General features: G+C 38.2%; 1 protein-coding gene across 3 annotated transcripts in view; it reads left to right on the top strand.

Moving 5' to 3' along the window:
• The window catches only part of LOC134205563 (uncharacterized), a 624,943-nt gene extending 608,872 nt beyond the window's left edge, over window positions 1-16,071 (top strand). For 2 of the 3 annotated variants that reach the window (XM_062680894.1, XM_062680896.1), the window contains exons 11-13: window positions 13,957-14,211; window positions 14,396-14,601; window positions 14,831-16,071. In XM_062680894.1, coding sequence (XP_062536878.1) covers window positions 13,957-14,211; window positions 14,396-14,601; window positions 14,831-15,275 — 906 coding nt within the window. In that variant the 3' untranslated portion in view covers window positions 15,276-16,071. Of the gene's footprint in view, window positions 1-13,956; window positions 14,212-14,344; window positions 14,602-14,830 lie in introns of all 3 variants that reach the window. The other variant, XM_062680895.1, reaches the window with a different exon arrangement.
• The last annotated feature ends 8,454 nt before the right edge of the window (window positions 16,072-24,525 follow it).

The following is a 24,525-nucleotide window of genomic DNA, read 5'->3' as shown; positions in this document are numbered from 1 at the left end:
ACTACTAATGAAGAATTGTCACAACAATATCTCAGCCGTCTATGACCCGATTTGAACTCTTTTGGGCTTAAACAGAAGCTGTAATATTGCCATTTAAGGCGGCAAATCAAATCTGCAGTCTTTCTGTATTTTTTTAAAATTGTTAAATTTCCAGGAATATTTATTTTGAAATCGATAAAAGCTTGATAATATCAGTTATTATATATTCAATTGAAGGTCATATGCATAGAAATTGTAATATGCACTGAGCACACACAACCATTCAAAAGTGTAAGAAGGGTTGCGTTCACTGTAGGTGGATTAAGTCGGGTTTTTCATTTTTTCTTCAATTTTATTTGTTACTACATTTAATTCTCATTTCTACTTGAATACTCATTAATTTGTAAACTTAGTCGAACAATTCAAAAACTATTGGAATATTTTTAGCCAGGATTTTATTATGAGCGATTGGTATAAAAGAATGAAGCTTTTGTGTGCCAACTATAGTTTTTGCTTTTTTGAAAAGTTCATCAAACTCTTGTTGAGTACCGTCGTCGGGGGTGACAATGGGTCAAATGGGGGTGAGAATGGGTCACTATTTCAACTACTTAGAATGCTTGTAGAATGGATGTATCTGAGGACAAGAAGACAAAAGTATAAGAGACCTTTTTGAACGATTTTGCTCTACGCCCTCCATGCTCGCGGTGAGAGCGATGAGCCATTCTCACCCCCAGACCCATTGCCACCCCCGATGGCGGTATTGCTCATTCGTGATATAACAGAAATGTAATATAGGGATATTTTTGTTTGATTGAAAACGTGCCCATTCGCTCATTCGTACTCTCCCGAGGAGTCTTGATAGTATTTCCATAATCTTTGGCAAGAGTTGCTCGTTTTGCCATTCGTTTGAGAGTGCCACCAACAGCTTCGCAAGGGCCTTTTCCGTGCGATGTTGTAAAAAAGTGCCATTCTGCTTCTAAGCCATGTATTGAATTTAAATTACACAGACTTGCAAAGTTCCTTTTATTTTTATAATGTGTTGCAGCTCACCCAGACACAAAAGTAATTTTTGTAAAACCGATCGACCAACCAAAAAGTCAATTAATTTTGAAATGAATAAGTGAACAGCTTTTGTGTCATGGGTCATTACTTCTGATTAATAAAGCTAACGTTTTCTAATTAACCGTATCTTTAAAAGTAAACTTCGAATGGATGTATTGTTGCCTGGGAATTATTCCAACCTTGAGCAGCATTTTGGATAATGAATGAATAATTTTCAGAGAAATCTAACAGTACAAGCCTATTGCTGTTTGCAAATAATGTCATAGGCTATAAGTTTATCAATTTTTTTAATAAAATAAGATACAAAATCATCTACTCTACAGGCTTTATAACGGTTTCTAAATTACACCGTTCAGTGGTTAGCCTTTGCTGAAAAACAACATCTTCTTTTCCACTATTACAATTAAATATCACTTCAGTTTCGTTTCGGCAACATTGCCCGTTTTCGAAGAAATTATTTTTTTGTAATTGTTTTCAAGTTACTTCGATACAAAAAGTCAAATAAAACATAAACCCTTTTCAAATGTTGGTCCACAATAATGTTAGATTATGCTAAATTGCTTGCCAAACAAATTTTTATACGTCCAAAACTGGGTGCTGCGGATAGAGCCGCTTTTCTGCTCTCAAGCGAGTAGAGGGATATTTTGAAATCAATCCCTTAAGCAAAATTATTTTGCAGTTACTTTGCTGTCAAACATTTCCCGCTCTTCGAATTTCTATTTCCATGCTGCATGAAGGCGCTCAAATGCGCGAGACTCTACATGACTTTACGATGGTTTACATACATTCCTGCTTCAATCAGCTGTTGAATCTCGTGAAATTTCGTAACGAGTGCTTTTCAATTGCATTTATACTAATTTTCAACTCGAAATATAATGTGGAAATATTTGTTACAAAGAATACAAAATTCAATCTAAGTTTATTTTTATTTTTTTCCCAAATAATAACAATACTTCTCAATATAGGATCTGAAACGAACATAACCACAATCTTCAATGTTTGGCTCCGGCACAATAGAAAAGTTTGGCTTCAGTTTGACAACCAAATCGATTCTATTCGCACCACCCAGGTCCAAAATGTGTCGTTGGTTGATGATAGGCTGCTGAACCTAGAGGTGTGCGCCGGTCCGATTTTCGTCGGCGGTGGCGTTTGTCAGAATTTTGGTCGGCAGCGGCGGCGTTTTCGGCGTCACGCCGAAAGCCTTTTTTCCCGGCGGCGGCGTGAATCGGCGTGGCGATTTTTTTCATTACGTTTTTCTAAGATTTTTTTTTTTGCATTTTTTCGGGATATTTCCAAGACATTAGTTTTTTGATTTTCGCATGAAAAATCTAATGAACTTCTCCAGAAAAATCTGGAGAAAAACTAAAATATTTTCGAATTGCTTGAAGTTTCGAGAAATCTTTGGAATTACCAGCTCTTTTGAATTCCAAAATAAAATTGTTTGGAATTTCAGCAGAAAATTTGTCGCAATTTACATGAGAAACTTCAGAATTTTCTACAGGAAAAACTTCGGAAATTTATGAAAAGTTCTTGTTGAGTTTCTGTTGAGTATTCTTCCAAATTTGCACAGAACATTATTGATAATTGTAGCAGAGTGCGGCTGGTTGAATGGATGTTTTACCGTTGGCTTTCTCAGTCTAGAATAATAAAGACGGCTAGTTTGGCATGGCCAACGATAAAACAGTCAACCCTTAAGAATTTCCGCAGAAGACTAAGGAGTTCTCGAGAAAAATTCTCTGGAATGTTCAGGAGAAACTCTCCGTAAGTTTAACGGAAACTTCTTTAGAATGTCCAAGGATGATTGTTTTGTTTGAGAATGATTCAACGAAAAATTGTTCGAAATTATTGGAATTCTACTAAGTCAAAGTCGATGATAACTGCATAACTGCGGTGAACAATCAGATGCACTTCTATTTTGACGACGTCCGACAATTTTTTGACGTCTAGAATGCGTCATGTTGCAGTTATCGAACGACTAGTGTATTGTCCGTAAGAAATTCTTGGGAAATTCTATTGGCCGAAAGCCGTATTTCCGAACTGGTACATTTACATTTATTTAGTTAACATCTAAACAGATAACACTGAATCAACAATTTGACGCCACAATGCACGGTTCGAGGCCGCATCTCTCCATCCTCGAATACGCCCCACGCTCGCCAAGTCGTTTTGCACCTGGTCTGCCCATCTCGCTCGCTGCGCTCCACGCTGTCTCGTACCTGCCGGATCGGAAGCGAACACCATCTTTGCAGGGTTGCTGTCCGGCATTCTTGCAACATGTCCTGCCCATCGTACCCTTCCGGCTTTAGCTACCTTCTGGATACTGGGTTCGCCGTAGAGTTGGGCGAGCTCATGGTTCATTCTTCGCCGCCACACACCGTCTTCTTGCACACCGCCAAAGATGGTCCTAAGCACCCGTATCTCGAATACTCCGAGTGCTTGCAAGTCCTCCTCGAGCATTGTCCATGTTTCATGTCCGTAGGGGACAACCCGTGTTATTAACGTCTTGTACATGACACATTTGATGCGGTGGCGAATCTTTTTCGACCGCAGTTTCTTCTGGAGCCCGTAGTAGGCCCGACTTCCACAGATGATGCGCCTTCGTATTTCACGACTAACGTTGTTGTCAGCCGTTAGCAAGGATCCGAGGTAGACGAATTCCTCGACCACCTCGAAGGTATCCCCGTCTATCGTAACACTGCTTCCCAGGCGGGCCCTGTCGCGCTTGGTTCCGCCAACAAGCATGTACTTTGTCTTTGACGCATTCACCACCAGTCCAACTTTTGTTGCTTCACGTTTCAGGCGGGTGTACAGTTCTGCCACCTTTGCAAATGTTCGGCCGACAATGTCCATGTCATCCGCGAAGCAAATAAATTGACTGGATTTGTTGAAAATCGTACCCCGGCTGTTACACCCGGCTCTCCGCATGACACCTTCTAGCGCAATGTTGAACAACAGGCACGAAAGTCCATCACCTTGTCTTAGTCCCCGGTGCGATTCGATCGAACTGGAGTGTTCGCCCGAAATCTTCACACAGTTTTGCACACCATCCACCGTTGCTTTGATCAGTCTGGTAAGCTTCCCAGGGAAGCTGTTCTCGTCCATAATTTTCCATAGCTCTACGCGGTCTATGCTGTCGTATGCCGCCTTGAAATCAACGAACAGATGGTGCGTTGGGACCTGGTATTCACGGTATTTTTGAAGGATTTTCCGTACAGTAAAGATCTGGTCCGTTGTCGAGCGGCCGTCAACGAAGCCGGCTTGATAACTTCCCACAAACTCGTTCACTAATGGTGACAGACGACGGAAGATGATCTGGGATATCACTTTGTAGGCGGCATTAAGGATGGTGATCGCTCGAAAGTTCTCACACTCCAGTTTGTCGCCTTTCTTGTAGATGGGGCAAATAACCCCTTCCTTCCACTCCTCCGGTAGCTCTTCGGTTTCCCAGATTCTGACTATCAGTTTGTGCAGGCAAGTGGTCAGCTTTTCCGGGCCCATCTTGATGAGCTCAGCTCCGATACCATCCTTACCAGCGGCTTTGTTGGTCTTTAGCTGTTGAATGGCATCCTTAACTTCCCTCAAGGTGGGGGCTGGTTGGCTTCCATCGTCCGCTGAACTGACGTAGTCATCTCCTCCGCTGCCTTGACTTTCACTGCCTGTACTCTCAGCGCCATTCAGATGTTCCTCGTAGTGCTGCTTCCACCTTTCGATCACCACACGTTCGTCCGTCAAGATGCTCCCATCCTTATCCCTGCACATTTCGGCTCGCGGCACGAAGCCTTTGCGGGATGCGTTGAGCTTCTGGTAGAACTTGCGTGTTTCTTGAGAACGGCACAGCTGTTCCATCTCCTCGCACTCCGCTTCTTCCAGGCGGCGTTTCTTCTCATGAAAAAGGCGGGTCTGCTGTCTCCGCTTCCGTCTATAACGTTCCACGTTCTGCCGGGTACCTTGCTGCAACGCGACCGCCCGCGCTGCGTCCTTCTCCTCCAGAATCTGTCTGCACTCTTCGTCGAACCAATCGTTCCGTCGACTTCGACCCATATACCCGACGTTGTTCTCCGCTGCGTCGTTAATGGCTGTTTTGACTGTATTCCAGCAGTCCTCAAGAGGGGCCCCATCGAGCTCACCCTCTTCCGGCAACGCTGCCTCGAGATGCTGCGCGTATGCAGTGGCGACATCAGGTTGCTTCAGTCGCTCTAGGTCGTACCGCGGCGGTCGTCGGTACCGAACATTGTTGATGACGGATAGTTTTGGGCGCAGTTTAACCATCCGAACTGGTAATTTGGCCGAAAAAAAATTCGTTTTCCTTCACAGGTCGTTTGGCCGAATAGGTCATCAGCCAAAAAATGCCGTTTAGCCGATATATTCGTTTGACAAAATGGGTCGTTTGTCCGAAAATATCGTTTAGGCTAACAGGTCATACGGCCAAATGTCAATAACTGAATGGGTAATTTAGTCCATAATATCCATCCGTTTGGCCTAATGACATTTAAGTTGAAAGACTGTTGAACGGAATTTCATAACCCCTCTACTTTTGAGTCGATACTGGCATTTAAGCCAAAAGCTATGTAACCAAATCCCATTAAGCCCAATTGAGTCCTAAAATGAAGTATCAAAATTCGATTTTCTTTCAGGGAACGATGAAGCTAATCACCCTGAACGCATTCGTTTTTATTCCAACTCAAAAGTCACAAGGAACATTGTTTAATTTGAAATTTAAAAATAGATGGAACATGCTCTCTCGACATTTTTAGTCTTTTTTGACGTATGGAATTATATGATTCAAACGTACTAGCAAAACACCGCAGGGCACTTGATTTAACCTTTGACAGTTAATATATGGGCTTGACATTTTGGGTTGATGGTTCATTCGTTTTAAAATGTAGCTTTTTCAGCAACAAACGTTGCTTATTCCGAAACATGTCTTCAAAAGACTCAAACACAAAATTATCATTTTTACAGACTTAGACTATTATCAGAATTTGTATAACATCATGTATTCTTGACCGATGCACTATCGTTTGCAACCATAAACGATGTAGGGCTTTTGGACCCAATTGAACGTTTATCTGAAACTGTTATAACGTCAAAAATGGTTTGACCAAAAATGTATTTTTACCGAAAACGACATACAGACGAAATGGACATAATTTGGCCGAAAAAAAAAAGTTTAACCAAATAGATCATTTGACCGAAAATGGTGTTTGGTAGGAATGGTAATTTGGCCCGAAAATGTCCTTTCTGCAAAACAAGCCTTCTGGCCGACCGACATATTCTGCAAATGGCCTATTCAGATAAACGTCTTCTTTGGCAAAATGATCATTTCAGCCGAACGACAATTTTCAAAGAAGGTTACAGAAAGTACTATTAACTTCGACTGTAGTTTAATGATTCGGAGATGGCTTTTCAGTCTTGACAAAATCAAATCTTGCATCAAAACCAGAAAAATTCCAATAACTCTACTCAGTTCATCTCAGTTTACACTTTCTAACACTAATAAAAGGCACCAGCTGATCTTGTTCATGCAATCATGGGTAGAACTTACCAGGCTCTAGAAAATCAATCTTGCATCAAAACCAGAAAAATTCCAATAATATTCTCAGTTCATCTCAGTTTACACTTTCTAACACTAATACATGGCAACAGCTGATCTTGTTCATGCAGTCATGGATAGAGCATACCAGGCTCTAGAAAATCAATCTTGCATCAAAACCAGAAAAAATTATAATAATATTCTCAGTTCATCTCAGTTTACACTTTCTAACACTAATACATCCTTTTTTTTTTTTTTCCTCGTTTGTCGGGTGAAGATCACTGCGTCCAGATTTTAGGACTATTGTGATATACCCTTTTACTGTGAAATACGCAAGTTATCTCAGTAACATGTTTGTCACTGAGATACCTTGGTATCGACTGAACTCAAGACCATCTATTATTGATGAATAGAGATCCTGAGTTACAGTATGTGACTCCCCCATTCTGGCGAGACTAGCTTTATGAAGCCAACCACGTCCTTGGGGGATAAGATCCATATGTCAGCAGGCCCTAAAAGGGCTTGCTGAGAACTTTGAACCTACGTTGGGTGAGTGCACTGCAATAGCAGAGGATGTGTTCTGATGTTTCTCTCTCCTCGTCACAGAAGCGGCAATTTGAGGTTTGGATTGCTCCGATCTTTTGTAGATGGTATCTGCAGGGGCAGTGTCCAGTTATTAGACCGGTGTAGATGTTGAGATCCCTTTTGTTGAGACCTAATAGTTGTTGGGTTTTCTTGGGGTTAATCGTTACGAGCCTTTTGGATTGGCTCGTATGGGGAAGTGCATTCCAGTTTGATGTGATTTGACTGACCATATATTTGTTCAGTTCCATTTTTACAGAGCAGTCTCAAACCAGAAAAATTCCAATAACTCTACTCAGTTCATCTCAGTTTACACTTTCTAGCACTTATAAAAGGCACCAGCTGATCTTGTTCATGCAATCATGGGTAGAACTTACCAGGCTCTAGAAAATCAATGTTGCATCAAAACCAGAAAAATTCCTATAATATTCTCAGTTCATCTCAGTTTACACTTTCTAACACTAATACATGGCAACAGCTGATCTTGTTCATGCAGTCATGGATAGAGCTTACCAGGCTTTAGAACATCAATCTTGCATCAAAACCAGAAAATTTCCAACAGCATTCTCGATTCATCTCAGCTTACACTTTCTAACACTAATACACGCATCAGCTAATCTTTGTCATGCAGTCATGGTTAGAGCTTATCAATCGGATATTAAATTTGCTTCTATAGGATCCACCCGGATCAAACGTCCTCTCAGAGACGCACCAATCCACTCGGAGATTGGATTTTTTCATGTGATCCACCTGGATCAAACGTCCACACAGAGACGCACCAACCCACTCAGAGATTGGATTTCTTCATACCATTCACACTTATCAAACGTTGCTAAATACAATTATTATTCACAATCAGGAAAATTCCAATAATATTCTCAGTTTATCTCAGTTTACACTTTCTAACACTAATAAAAGGCACCAGCTGATCTTGTTCATGCAGTCATGGGTAGAACTTACCACACTCTAGAAAATCAATCTTGCATCAAAACCAGAAAAATTTCAATAATATCCTCAGTTCATCCCAGCTTACACTTTCTAAACTAATACACGCATAAGCTGATCTTTGCCATGCAGTCATAGTCAGAGTTCATCAATCGGAGATTAAATCTGCTTCTATAGGATCCACCCGGATCAAACGTCCACTCAGAGACGCACCAAACCACTTGGAGATTGGATTTCTTCATATCATTCCACTTATCAAACGTTACTGAATGCAATTATTATTCACAAGGAAAATTCCAATAATATTCTCAGTTCATCTCAGTTTACACTTTCTAACTCATACACATGGCAACAGCGTTCACAGCAAGCTAGTGAATCTTAAACTGAACTAGTCTGAACTGGTCTAGACCTTCTTAACCATTTTGTAGAAGATAAATCTGTAATAGTTTCCGAGATATTTAACCCAAATATTAATTTCTTACTAGCGCCACAAAGCGAATGAAACTCAAACTAAACTTATTCTCAATATAATGGTCTTGACCTTTGCCACAAAGCGAATAGATATCAGATTCTTAAATATCCAGTCCAATCATGTGTACTAGTGTTCGTCCCTACGAACAAATTTGTCATAGATGTCACCTTCCAAAATCATATAAATTCCGTGATATCTTTTCCAAACTATGTTGTCGTATAAACTAGCGCCGCCAATTGGCCAATTTCAAAACCAAAAAGATGTTAAATACAACATGTTCGTTCTTCCGATCAACTTTGATATAGATGTCAATGCTCAAAATCTGATGAATTTCGAGATATCTTACCCAAATGATGTTTTCGTATACACAGCGCTGCCAAGTGGTTGAATTCAAAACCAAAACGATCTTCAATACAACGTGTTCGTCCTCCCTCCGAACAACTCTGTCGAAGATGTCAACTTTTAAAATCACATGATTTCCGCGATATCTTTTCCAGACTATGTTTTCGTATAAACCAGCGCCGCCAATTGGCCAATTTCAAAAACAAAACGATCTTCAATACAACGTGTTCGTCGCTTCGAAAAACTTCGTTAAAGATGTCAACTTTTAAAATCTCACAAATTCCAAAATATCATATTCAAATATGTAATGTTCTCGTATAAACTAACGCCGCCAAGTGGCCAAATTCAGAATCAAAAAGATTTTCAATACAATGTGTTTGGCAATCGCATTCTTCAATACAATTTTATTCAATTACAATATTCGCAAACAGCCCTGTAATATGATTATAATTAGACAAAAATCTTCAACAACCCTGTACAGCAATGTGTGTGTATACATCATTATTTCCTGCTCTAGCTCGGGTTTGGCATATCGGCAATCAACAAAACTGCGCTTGAACTTCAAAGCGCAATCCAGCAAAAAGAAAACAAAACTTACTTGAATAATCCGGCAAAGTCAAAATTCCAATGAGTTAAAAAAATGGCCGCATCGCATCACCAAACACTCTCGTTCACACTACAAAAACGGCACGCCAACGCCATGAATAGGGAGCGTAAACTATTATATCGGCACCAACATTTCAAAAGGGCGAAACTGCTTTTGTAAACAAGAGCTTCTCAGGTCGCTGGTGGGCTAATTTGTGCCCACCCACGCAATCCAGCGTCATGCAATGAAAGAAGAGGATCTACTGCTTCCATCAGTGGTGTTGGATTGCGTGGGTGGGCTCAAATTAGCCCACCAACGACGTTAGAAGCTCTTGTTTACAAAAGCAGTTTCGCCCTTTTGAAATGTTGATGCCGATATACCGACCATGCCATTGTCGGGTTTCTTCAACTATTAATTAAATAACACTGACAAACAACAAATCAATTTTATAATTTCACTTTTTATTATTTTTCTTTTCATTTTTTTTTCATTTTTTTCGTCACCTCACTTTAACATCCGTTTTCAGCAACATTCGTCACAAAACTGATTATCCTCGAACTGAGAGAAGCCCTACAGCGGATTACTCTCTCCGCTCTCCGCTCGAATAGAATTATTTGCTGTCCAAGGGGATCTCCATATCTCGCGTTCACGGCAGATGAATGTTTGTTTTTTTTTCACTCTAATAATTTGTCGTACAAACTTCAAAGTATGAAATACTAGAATACGTGTATGACACGATTGTTTTAAACTAATATTATCTTGAACAGAAGCGGATACCAAATGATATTGTACTATTTCCTACAACTGTTATTTGATCTTGTCCAACGTTTCGGTCCGTTTGGGACCTTCCTCAGGGACTCAATTCTTACAGGTTTATCCTCAACTGTGGTTCTGCTGAACCATTGATTGTCATGAGGTCAGGATTTTCCCACATAAACGAGAACGGTTCGAGCACCGCGTTTATGGTAAAACCCTTTCCGTTTATCGTTCGTTGGAATTCAGTGCCTGGCACAAGATCGATCACCATAAGCAATGGTTTATGTGGGAAAATCCTGACCTCATGACAATCAATGGTTCAGCAGAACCACAGTTGAGGATAAACCTGTAAGAATTGAGTCCCTGAGGAAGGTCCCAAACGGACCGAAACGTTGGACAAGAATAAATAACAGTGTTTTGATTTTGTCAAGACTGAAAAGGTTACAGAAAGGACATTTAAGGCGAGTTTAGTACTCTCGATTTAATTCCACCAATTATTTTGATATCTTTGCAGATACGTATTTCGACCACAACTGTGTGGTCGTCTTCAGTGTCTCGTACTTGACTCGACTTGTCTACTTGGACTTGGACTAAACTCGTCTTAGACGGTTGAATACATTCCACTAAAAAGAGCTTAAAATATTTTTTCTGACATTTAAGGGCCAAATGCCTTTTTTTACCAAACGGCATTTTTGGTCAAATGACCTGTTAGGGTAAACAACTTTTTACAAGTCCGTCCAAATTTTCCTTTTAGCTATACATCGTTTTCGGCCAAACTACATTTTCGGTCAAACTAGTTTTGAGCTGATAACAGTTTCCGTGAATCGTTTTGCTAAATCGTACCTGGCTTGATGCCTTTTGGCCTAAAGTCCAGTATCGACCTAAAAATAGAGAGGCCACGGAATTTTGTTCAATGGTCAATTGACAAAAAGACTATTTCGCCAAACAAGTGGCCATTACTGACCATATTACCCGTTCAGTACGAGATTCAGTCATTGAAATTTGGACGTATGACTCCGTTGGACCAAATGACATTTTTGGCCAAATGGCCCATTCTGTCAAAAAACTATTTATGGTCAATGGCATTTTTGGGCAACGACAGTTTCGGCCAGACGACCTGTTAGGGCAAACGGCTTTTTCGGCCAAATCACCAGCTCGGCCGTCTGTCACTTTCGGTTTTATTGGAATGGAATGAAACTTACCAAGAATTTTTAATCGAAAAAAGAAAGAATTTTCTGAAGAAATCCAAAAACAATCCTAAAAAAATCCGAGCATTTTTCCGATGTTTTGAAGTTGGCTATGCCAAACTAGTCGTTCAATGATGAACTTCTCCCTGCGAAAAAAAAGATCACTTCGATAAAGGATAAAAAAATAACCGTCTTGATTAATTTAGATTGGGGAAGTCAACATTAAAGCATCTTTTTCACTAATCAAAATTTTCTGTATGAATTTTAAAGAATACTCAACAGAGACTCAATAGGAACTTTCCGTGAATATTCCGAATATTTTCCTTTAGAAATGTGGAACAACTTCCCGTAAAAACTCTGTAGAAATTCTCATGTAAATCCCAAACAATTTTCTTTGATAATTACAAAGAGTTCTCGAAACTTGAAAGTAGTTCCCGTGGAAAATCTGAAAATAATTTTCAAATGAATATTCTGGAAAAAAAAACTTGAAGAATTTCTGGGGAAGTTCATCAATTTTTTGAGGCGAAATTCAAAAGATTCTCCCGTTATTGTCGTGAAAATATCCGAAATGACCATTTCAGCCGAACGACACTTTCGACCGAATGTCCACTTTTACCAAATTGCCCTTTCGACCAAACGACTTTTTCGGCCGAAGGACAAGTTCACGATTTTTGAGCAAAAGAAACTGTTCGCCCAAATGAGATTCTCTGTAGGCTATCTCTATCTCTATCTCTATCTGTAGGCTACATATCCTACCAAAGTCTAAAAAAATAATGAGAGCATATAGAATATTTTGATTTTGACATCAAATTGATTCACAATTTGTTTTCAAATATGTTTAAATCATCATGATTGATTACTTATTTTGATCTCATGTTGCTGTAGATTACTAAATTGAATGATATGACATCAAACTGTGTACTTATTTTGATATCGGAAATCAATATCAAATTTAGTTTTCGATTTTCTCTCATCGACAGCAGAAATTGTTTTTGATTTGATGTCACAGGAAGCTAATTCTGCTATACGTTTTGTTATTTTAACCGTTAAAACGACCAAAAAGATATCAAATTAAGTAAACATAATCGATGATTTCACAACATTAAAACAAGTTATCGCTTTGCTCTTATGCTTTGCTCGGGTAGGCTTCTACCGATTAGTCTTTTCGATTAAACGATTCGACCTATCAACTTTCAGTCTTGTGACTTTCTGCCGAACAACTCTTTTCTGTTCAAAAATTCAATTTCAATTAGATTTTTTTATTTCAACGAGAACTACTCGCAATTTTCACGCTTAGTTTTTACGGAGAGCTCTTCAAAGTTTTAACAAGATATTGAATGGAATTTTCATAGAAATAATTGAACATTTTCTGAGTTTCAACGTAACGTTGTAGAGGTCTATCAGGAAATTATACGGAAAATCCAATAAATCTGAGGAGTTTCCACTGAAAATTTCAATCGGCGTGGGAATTTTTAGATCAGCGGCGTGACAAATTTTAAACGGCGGCGCGCCGATGCAAAAATGTCGGCGGCGGCGGCGTGGCAAAAACTGCCGGCGGCGGCGGCGTGGCGCGGCGGCGCACACCTCTATTCACACATTTGTCCGAAAAGGGGGATGGTCGTATTAATCGTGGGAAGGTCCAATCACTACGAAATTTTTGATTTTAGGGTATAACCCATACATAAACAATTGGTCAAAATTTCATTTGATTCTAAGAAAGTCAATTGCACGTTTGGATTTTTGGGCGAAGAAAGTTAATTCAATGCATTCGACAAACATAAACACTCAAAAGCAGGGAGTGACGCAAATTGCGAGTTGAATCATGAACGATTCTCTGGGCCACGAGTCTGGTGGATTTTGACTCGCGCTTGATTTGTTTCGCTCATGAGATTTGAGAACTTGAGTTGTTCCCAACAACTTTTTCCTTTGAAATCGGCTTTCCCCAAAGTGCATTGATTTGAATTACAAGATTATTGTCATTGTCATTGTCATTTAATTTTTGTGTCTCCTGATATCTTGTCAATGCCACTAATGTAACTAGCTGAAAATGAAGTACCTTTAGGAAGATGTTCATGTGCTATTTGGTTTAGAGATGATCTTGTAGTCACCAACTCTAATCGATGCCTCTTGTTCGGATTTCTGGCTAATGGCTCAATTGCAGGCCAAAATTCAATAGTAATTTCAAGCCATTGAAGAAAATAAAGATATGCCTAACGTCGCGCACCCGTAGACAGATTAAAAGGTCAGTTGAAAAGATTGTGAAATATTTTAACTCATCTGTGTTCAAAACATTTACTGTAAATCTTTTAGTTACAGCTTGCTACTGGATCTAGTCCTTATACGTATGCGTAATTATTACAGTTTTGTACTTTTCATAAGATACATGTGTTATTCCGTTTATTTCCACCCCTTGTTGTAGAACTAAATTTAATAGTTCTCGTACGATAAGCAAAGATATTCCACTAGAAAAAAATTAAAAACTCTTTACGTTCCACAAATTCTTTCGTTTCAGCTACGGCGCACCGACAAAATGCTTTCGAAGACATTTTCAGCACCCACACGCAGCATGAGCATGCAGTGCCTTTCTTCCACCAACGAACAGTTCCTCTCGCAAAAGACCGACCTGATTGCGGAACTTAAAATGTCCAAGGACATCGCCGGGGTAAAAAAGATGAAAGTTGAACGAGCTAAACTGGAGGACAAGCAAGCCACCGAGGTGTATTCGGAAGTCACCCGGCAATTCACGGCGGCAAACTATGTGGATCAGGTACCTTTCTAAAGTATTCTCATCATGCACGTCGAACACAGATCGAACTCACCATCAACACCATTTGCCACATTTCATGCACCGTAACCGCTTTCATTCACCATTTGCAACCATTTTTCTCTTTCTCCCACGGAACCCCTTGTCTTCCGTCCCCCGTGTTGCGCTTATCAATTCAACTGATAAGTTATTACAGGTACCGGACCGAGACCACCAGGGAAATCTCATTCCCGACTGGAAGCGCCAGATGCTCGCCAAGAAGGCGGCCGAGAAGGCGAAGAAAGAATTCGAAGATCGGTTGGCCCGGGAGGCCGAGGACCGCCGGCTGTCGGCGATACCGAAATGGAAGCGGGACCTGATGGCTCGGAAGGAGGAGGCCGAAAATAAGCTCAAGTAAGTGGGATAAAAATAGGTTCATTGAAACAAACAATATGAAGTTTAAAATGCTCTTGTTTACAAATATTACAAGTCTATCGAACAATCCAGTCCAAAATTAGTTGAATGTTCCAACACACAAATACAGTGTTAAGCAATGTCAATACATCGTCATGTACGAAATTTGAGTCAAAACGGTACATAGTTTCTGTGATTAATTCCATTACACGTCCAACTTATTTTGCAGATCCTCGATCTACACGCCTCGAGTGGAAGAAACTCAACGCCGCACGGACACATGGCGTTCCCGTATGTCCCAGCGGGCGATGTCGATCGACAACATCAGTTTCACTTCGCAGCACGAAGATTCCGTAGGGTCTCGATTCAATAAGGAAAACAACCTCAACAATCAGCACAACGGAAATGGTAGCCATCAGAATGGTACCAGCAACGGTCATCACGCCAATGGAGGCAGTAATCACAGCAATAGCAGTAGCAACACCAACATCAACGGCAGTGGTAGCCACCAACATAGCACACGTAGCTCAATGGAGAACATCAATAATAAGAACGATTACCATCATCATAGCACGAACCAGAATGGTAACGACGATGACGATGACAGTGAACAAATAATCCCTTGGCGGGCTCATCTGCGGAAAACCAACAGTCGTCTAAGCTTGATCGGTTGAAGCAAAGTACTGTACTCCTTGGCTGATGCCTAGAACTAGCTTGTTGTATAAAGATTTAACAAGAATACTATGAACGCATAATATATTTTAGCTTAGTTCCGTATAGCAGAAAACTGCAAACATCACTAATTTTATCTTTCGATTACATTATTTAATTTCGAGAATACTGCTTATGAACAAAAATGACCAACCTGAAACCACGGGCTTAACATGTAAACATAAATCAAAGATTTCGTTGCAATATTACACTAAGGTTACTGTTAATTCAAGTAGCGACGAATAAAATGGAGATGCGGTACGGATGATACTTAATCTATGTTAAATATGTAATTCGGACATGACGTGAAACTGCATTGTGATCATTGTTATAAATTTCTACAACCAAAAGATGTAGATCCACTATCTAATCTATCGAACAAATAAAGAACAGAAGTATTGTCAATGCGAACTATCCCGTTATGAGGATTCTCTGAGTTTCAATATTGCTCACATGATCACCCTGGAAGTAACCTTTTCTGAAAAAAAATAAACATAGTAAATCTGTTACGGATATTAAATAAAAAGCAGTTTAAGAACCCCATAGGCTTATTTCGAAGCAAACATACATACCATTAACCGTGGAAACGAATTATCATTTAGCAAACAAATTGTATATCTCAAACACACATACGCGCAACCTACGCAATATTCAACGTATTAAAATTGTAACGGGATTGACACGATATTCCATTTTAGAGCTACATAGGCATAAATTTCATTTTCGTTGAATAGTTATAATAAACGTTTATCAAATAGATGTTTTATTTGATTTAGTTTGTCCGAAATCAAGGATACTGTATTGCATACAAGTTTTACAAACATACTATTATATTATAACGGTCTAAGGCATAACGATCAACAAATTGAAATAACTGACGATATCTCTGTGCCCCGAGGGAAATAGATTTTTATTGCGTATTGTGCTCTTTGTCTACAGCAATTAAGTTGCTGTATTCAAAGCTTTGTTCTGTTTAGGATTCCGATTCTACTTGGGCACCCTGAATTAATTTGCGCCACGTGGTACCAGTAATGCAACGTCTGTGTCTGGAAATCTCTCTTTATAATTTGTATTGCCTATCTTCAGGCCCAGATATTACTCAGAACAATCAGGAATGGACAGGGATTGAATCCTAACGAGAAAGAACAAGTCTCTCACTTATCATCTCCGTATACATATAAGATATGTAGCATACCGCCAGAGATTTTTTTCGCAAGCTGCCGTGATAGACAACTGATTCAGGAGGCTGCACCCCATGATAAATTTCTTTTAGAAAGCTCCAAATACGGGGAGCAATGGCTCTGATGATGCATTTCAACTTGTTCTACACAGCTGTGCAGTAACCAACACGAAAGGAGCGAAAACAAAGCGAGAATCACCATTTTCCTGTGGGAGCTGCCTATCCGATTCTGTCTTCTCGCACTTGTATACAAGTTTGATAAAGTAGTTTGTGCAACAAGTTGCAAAAAGATGATTTTTTCAGCACGAGTTGTACGGCAAGCCGGCAAGCCTCGTTGGATAAATACTATGAGTTCTGAAAAAATGCTGAATTTTGCAATGATGAAAAATGGACTTCAAATTGATAAATCTGTACCAAAATTGTACAGTCTAATTTACTCTACATGGCCATTCTTGCCAATAAATTATTTTGCCGCAGAGAACAATCAGAATCCATGTTACCGTGCCACATTGCATAGTTCGATGAGCCCTGAAGCGATAGATGTACTTGCCTTTGGAAATTTTTGAGGTCATGTCCATCAAAGTATTTTATTTATAACGCGACGTAGAGAACTATTTGAACACTTCCCCTAGCTCATTCAGCAAAATGTAGTAATCTAACTACTGTTTTGATGATGGTTTTTCATTATAGCACCCAAACGAGTACTATAATGAATATTATGCAACCCATTTGAGTTGCATAATGTTCATTAAAGTACCCATTTCGTTGGTATGGAAAAGTAGGCCGTTTTATCACTCAAAAATGAACTGTAAACCAGATATTATGATCAGGAATTGCAAAAAACTTTTTTATCATGGCTTGTTATGATTCAGAACAATTTTGCCTCTCTTTTATCGTTTTTCGTTATCTATTGAGAGAGATTTCTGCAAACCCTGGGAATGGAACATATACAAATCCACTCAAATATTTGTCACTTACAAGTAAGATAAAATAAACCATAACAACTGATGTCGTATAAATGGAATTTCAACGGCTACCTCTTAGTGAGCGTGAAACACGAGTAACTTTTTCTGTGTTCAAAACTGTCAACCAAGATGTACATCGCAGAAGTCGAAGTCACTTGCGATGCCAGTGTCCTGGTAATGGTGGGGCACCAGAAATTTTGGCGTAATCAAATCATAGATAAATTGCCGTTAGTAGTGTTAGAATTATAATTGGAGAGTTTAATCAGTTAAATAGTAGTGGTGAAAGTCCTCGTATTTGATTTGAATGGGTTCCTCATTCCCACGTGATTTGAAAAACTTCGACTATGCCACCGATGGCAATGTTTCGATGGAACGTGAGCGATTGCGAGAGTTGTTAGTTGACGGTGTGTCCGGAATAAGATTTTGAAATTTTAAATGAAAATGACAAAACTTTGGTCAACTTATTAGTTACTTGTTTTTTCGCATTTTCGATATTAATGAACGATGACTAATCTTCCCAAATGTGTTGACATATTTGATTTGATACCAAACGGTATCCTTGGAGTTTTTGTCAGAATAAGCAATCCTTGCGGGTTGTTTGGTGCACGCATGGATGTTGTTTAACTTACTCACTAACGTTTTCAACATAGCAATATTAAAAAAAAACTTCATCAAACTGCTTTTCCGACATTTATTAATACTCGCTTTCAACCTCACTGTTCGGACCAAGATTCAAACACGAAATGCCACATGAAATCAGTTCGAACGATTTGTTCCCGTTGAAAAAATGTTTTTAGTCATATTTATATTTACTTTTACATGTGGATTTCATCCATATCTCGCACAATGGGCTTGTTTTGCAGCTAGCATTGCGGGAATGGTCCGCATTGACATTTATGGATCCCAATGTAAATTATATTAATGTTGTAAATTTGTATACAAATCAAATGCTACCATGCATTTTATTTTTAGATGTTAGCACAGAGATGTTAGCTGTAAAAACATGACGTCGTGCCACTGACCTGATCTGGAAAAAAAGAGATTTTGGTGTAAACTTATTCACTGTCACAGAAATTTTTATTTTTTTTTTTCATCTGGTTCTCTGGTTCACTTTTAGAGAAATAAAAATATTGTGCCGTCAACTGAAACCCAACCCAGGAAGGCTCTTCTCATTGATATAAGATACCACGTAGAGCTCGTCTGGAACCACATTGAACTTTGTTTTGTAAGACAGCACAACAATGTTTTTTGTCATCCTATACTCTACAAGGAGGTTCAGCATACTGAACATAGGAAACGATATTTAAAACACGTTATAATGAACAGAATTGGCATGTGGTGTCGTTTCAGAATTATTTCAGATGAGTTTAACGTGGATTGTTATTCAAAATGAAAAATATCGAAACACGTTAGATGCACGTGATTAAAAGCATTGGAACTAACGTGGATCATAAGTGAAAATAACGAGAATTGAAACACGTTGAATCTACGTGGAAAAGAACATTGAATAAGCGTTTGGATTATTTTCAGTGTATATGAAAAAGTGGCTAATGTTTTTCTGTTTTCGTTTGCACACACACATACACGGACAGACAGACATTTTTTCAGCTCGACGAGTCTCCGAGACTTCTATAAAAAGTTCGATTTTGGAGTGAAAGGCAAAAACGTTGCACACGTTTGTGATTTTTTGCTTTCTAATCAGAAACATTTTCATATAAGTTTTCGAATAAATTCAATGTACATATCGAAAAATAAATCCGTGAGTTACAGTAATGGAAATGTGAGAAATGGTTTAGGAAAAAAATGCAAATATACTTCTCACCTACCGAATTGCCTTTTGAACCGCACAGTACGTTTTTTGAATATGTGACGCAAAGAGCAGCCGCTACGCTATGCCTAGAATGGAATGGAAATCTGAACTATTCAAAGCAGTTTTCATTTTCTTTAGGGTCTGTCTCATTCGGAGAATTAAACCGAAGCTAAACCTAAAAGTGACATTTCAATAATTATCAAATAACCCTGCTCGCAGAGCAAGATTACTTTTGACAGATATCGAATCATTTTTCATCGATGTCCTATTGTGTCCTAACTACTATGCACTACTAATTCAAAACGTATCCAATTTTTCTCAAAGGAAATAAGATTTCGTTCGCTCCTGCAATTTCTGGGTAAATCGTTCCAAAGTTTTACAGCACGGTGGCGAAAGGATACTTTTAAATCATTTGAGTTACATCTCGGAACGATAAGTGCTGATACTCGTGAGGATCGAACATACTCAAAGAAATTTTTGAGGTATGAAGGAGGGTTATTTATTATTTTATGGGCTTGAATATACATTCTAAGTTTGAGGTGATTTGTGAGATTGCATCCAAGTAATTTATTCCGATAATTTGATATGTACTCGTATTTTTTAAGATTGAAAGCATATCTTGTGACAGCATTAAATACTAAGTTCAATTTGTTTAAATTTTTCGTGGAAACTAGACCAAACAGCGTATCGCCATAATCAAACAAAGGAACTAAAAGTGATCTAGCCAATTGGATCCTAATATGTTGAGGAGTGCAATGTCTCAGCAAAACTAGGGAGTGCAAAGCATTATAAACTTTGTTGCAGACGGCGTTAACTTGGGCATACCAGTTAAGGTTTGAATCCATCATAAGACCCAAATTTTTAACAATATTTGAATAATCATCACCCACTTTAACTAGCGGCATGTTAATCAATTTCATACGTGCACTGCGAAAAATAATGGTTTGAGTTTTTTTTTCGCATTTAGGATAAGACCGTTGTGATCAAACCATTACCATATCAAGATATTTTTAATATCGGAATTCCGATATTCCGATAGTTGTTCCAGACGGAAGCAACCTCAAAAACAACCTCACCAGATCTCACATTGGCGGATAACAAGTGAGCAGCGTGAAATGTGGACCCGTTGAAGGCTGGTGTATTAGAGGAATAATCTTAACAATAAAAGCAATACGAAAAAAAAATGTATTGTAAATTTTCATTAGAATTGATGTATTGTTATTTTTTATTACGGTGCAGATTACTATTTCTTTTTGCTTCATGATGCTGCCGGAACTGTTGAGGATCGCCTACTGATACACTGCCGTTCTACGCATAATTGTGCCATGTTACCTTTGATGAAAAATTTCAAACTCGAGTCAATTTGTCCCACTGAAAAAATGAAGTTGTTGTTTGATGATAATTCAGACTGCAAAATATAGCAAAACTTTCATTTTATTTGTAGATTATACGAACAAAACCCCATATTAATCCACCTAGCGGTGATGATGCTTTTCTCCCTCATTATAAAATATGTCGAGAAAAATTCTTTAGAGAGGTCAAATTGAACAAATATAAAGCAATTAATGGTTTTGACCAAGCTGAATACACCACTAGGTGTTCCAATCTGCCAAATTCAAGATTCAGCCATCTTGGATTTTAGTATGGGAGAGCCAGGCAGTTTGTTCAACCCGTAACGCTGGGCAGATACCTCTTCGTGGTGTGTTACGGGGTAAGTTCTACCATGGTCACATTGCCAGCTACAGGCACATCCTGACCCAACGAATACCTCCCCCAATATCCAACTCCGTGATACTTATTTCTTCTCTCCCTAGTAACGGTACAGATAAGCGTGGCCAGGAATAGTTATTCTAATGCTTTTGTCTTTTTTGTCATAGAATGAAATTAAGGACTACACCCACCTTGTTTTCTGATAGCAATCTAGATAGAGATTTCAAAGGAAACATGAGTATCACTAGTCTCCAGTCCACGAAATATACCGCAGTAATGCCATGTTTTTGCATTTCATATATTCGTATTACATTTAATTTTCCATATTTCATTATACTAATTTTTCTTATTTTTACATTTTAATTTTTTAAATTTCCATGTTTTTATAATTTCACATTTTATATTTTTTTTAACTGCGTGTTTTTACTTTCCTAATTTTTCACTTTCATTTTTCAGTATTTTGGTGTCATATATATCATATTTTCATATTTCTTTAAATTTAACATTACACTTTCATATTTGATATTTTATGTTGTAACATATTTAAACTATTATATTTCTATTTTTGTATTTTCTTATTTATATAATTTCATGTTATTACACTTTCGTATTATAATATTTTTATAAAATGTATCATATTTTCCATAAATCATATTTTCCATCATATTATCATATTCATCTATCATATTTTCATATTGTTATAATTTCTAATATCTAATTTTTATATTTTATTTTTTTTTTTGTCTTTCTTATATCTTTATACTTTCATGTTGTTATAATTAAATTTGCATATTAACATATTTTTTATATTTTTTTATTTTTTTATTTTTTTTTTTTTTAATTTTAATAATTTTTTCACATTATAAAATTTTTATATTTATTATATAATTTATATTATATTATATGATTGTATATATTTTTGTATATTTATATTATTGTATTATGTACCTTCATATTTTCATGATTTATCATTTTCATAGAACACTACAAAACATCCCAGGAAAAAAAGCTTCACAACCTGCCATGTAACCTTTATGCAGACGAAGTCCTGGGACATAACCTGCTATCTGATACTGATCTGATGCAACATTCTAAATAATAATTAAATTTCCAGCTTCTTCTACAAGAAAATGTACATCCCGAGGGAACTTCGGTTCCTAGTTGATGTTATATTCTACAATTATATACAAAATTTCATATAATTTCTTATCATAATGTTATTCAATTTACTACATATTTATATACAACTACCAAAATAAGAACTTAAAAAGAACGCGGTGCGTATAGTACGGTATGTCCACGCATCCATCAACCACTGTAGATTCGTGATATGTATCATGTTGAAGTGACTACTTGAACACGATACATCTCAAAGAATCATCTCTGCGGTAAAAACAACGCAGTGGGCCTGGCCGCTTTGAAGTTTATGTCATACCACTTGTATGCTGTGGGCCTCAACATTGTCAAGAAAAATTATTGGGCGTCATCTAACTCAATGATTTTCCAGGATGCTTTCTTTGTACTGGCTGCGTTTGTGTTCGATTAGATTAGATTAGATTAGGGAGAGCCAGGCAGTTTGTTCATGTTTTGCACCGAACATGAATTTTTCACCCCCGTCGTCTTCTCGTCCATAAATTGGGCAGATTGAAACACCTAGATGTGTATTCATCTTGGTTTTGACTGTTATATAGCCTTCCAAAAATGTGGCAAAATTGGATCGTGGAGAAATCATATCAAAACCGTCATAAAATCGGGTGTAGACGAAATCAGGGGAATCAGGAGTACAGTATCTTGTACATATTCGTTCATGGAATGATGCTATGGCAGTTTCATTGCAAAAATTGAAAATAATTTTATTTGAAGTTATATTGCAAACAAATAATCAATCAAAAGCCTGAATGCGTCCATTTTTGAAAAAATAAAAACCAAAAATAGTGAACTATTCAAATTACACATGTTACAAAATCTGAAAAAATCACGGTATCTTCGAAATATTGAGAATGTAGTTAAAACTGTTTTGAGAGCCTATTCCAGGATAAAGCTATAATAAGAAGGCTTTTGATGTTAAAGTAGTTGTGTAACATCTCGTAATCTAAACAAACTATAAGCGTCACCTTTTAGAAAACCAAGAATATTCAAAGTATGTAGCTAGCATTTTTGACAAACTACATCCTATTTAAATTATTATTAGGACGTACTTCATCATTATCGGATAATAGTAAAAGAGTAAAAAATGGATTACCTGATAACTTTCCCTCAAAACCACAAACGCTCAATAATAATGAAATGTTTTTGTTTAACGATAATTCAAGCTACGGACAAAATTAGCTCAAATCCTATTCTCGGTTGCGTATGAAAAGCTTGTGGTAGATAGAAGCACATAGAAGTGGGTTACGCCGGAAACTAACTAGAATACTTGATACTTTGAATTTCCCTGATTAAAGCAGAACTCGTCATCTCCTAACTCACAAACCAATTGAGTATCCCTAGCAGCACAGTTCAGATCGTTCTGGTTGCAGCAACTCCAATGTGACTGGATTCGGTGGCATATGAGTCACAGTGACTGAAATGTGACAAGTGTGCTACTCGGGATCTTACTCCGATATATGTGTAATTAGTCCTACAAAGGGTTTCAAAATTCCATCAACCGAGCTAGCGATTTTTGGATTTCAAGGTTTAAATTATTTCCACGGAAATCAAATTGAACATGAGTTATGAATAGTATTAATCGAATGATTTAAGATAAACGTAATTGAAAAACGCTCATTTCTATGAACATTGAAGTTACTCCCCCTCTCCTTTATGGAATATTTCTGTTCCAAAAAAGCGCGACTTGAGACAATTTTCAATCTGTATTTGTCGTTAACATTTGACTTCACATACATTCACATACGAATTCACATACATTTTTTAATATACATGTAAAAAAAATCTGACAGCAGAATAGAACTGCTATCGACTACGCGGCTTTTTCTACTCAGATCTCTTTTTGAACGTGCTCGAAAAGTAAGTTAGATCTTAATACCTAATATTCTGGCTGAAATTTGTATGGTCAATTTAATACAGAACATTGGGCAGAAACTTTTAACGACTAATTGATTTCGCCGCCTCCAAGAATATGGCCATTCGCAGCACCAACTTCCAACACAGCCTCCCGTATCGGTACACCTGGAGATCATCACTGCAGACAGAATCACAAATCGACCACGTTCTGATTGATGGACGGCACTTCTCCGACATTATCGACGTCAGGACATATCGAGGCGCTAACATCGACTCTGACCACTATCTGGTGATGGTTAAACTGCGCCCAAAACTATCCGTCATCAACAATGTTCGGATCGACGACCGCCGCGGTACGTCCTAGAGCGACTGAAGCAACCTGATGTCACCACTGCATACGCGCAGCAACTCAAGGCAGCTTTGCCGGAAGAGGGTGAGCCCGATGGGGCCCCTCTTGAGGACTGCTGGAATACAGTCAAAGCAGCCATTAACGACGAAGCGGAGAACAACGTCGGGTATATGGGTCGAAGTCGACGGAACGATTG

The sequence above is a fragment of the Armigeres subalbatus genome, chromosome 1 (assembly GCF_024139115.2).
Source record: "Armigeres subalbatus isolate Guangzhou_Male chromosome 1, GZ_Asu_2, whole genome shotgun sequence".
Taxonomy (NCBI): Eukaryota; Metazoa; Arthropoda; class Insecta; order Diptera; family Culicidae; genus Armigeres; species Armigeres subalbatus.
This window is presented reverse-complemented; position numbering and strand designations above follow the sequence as displayed.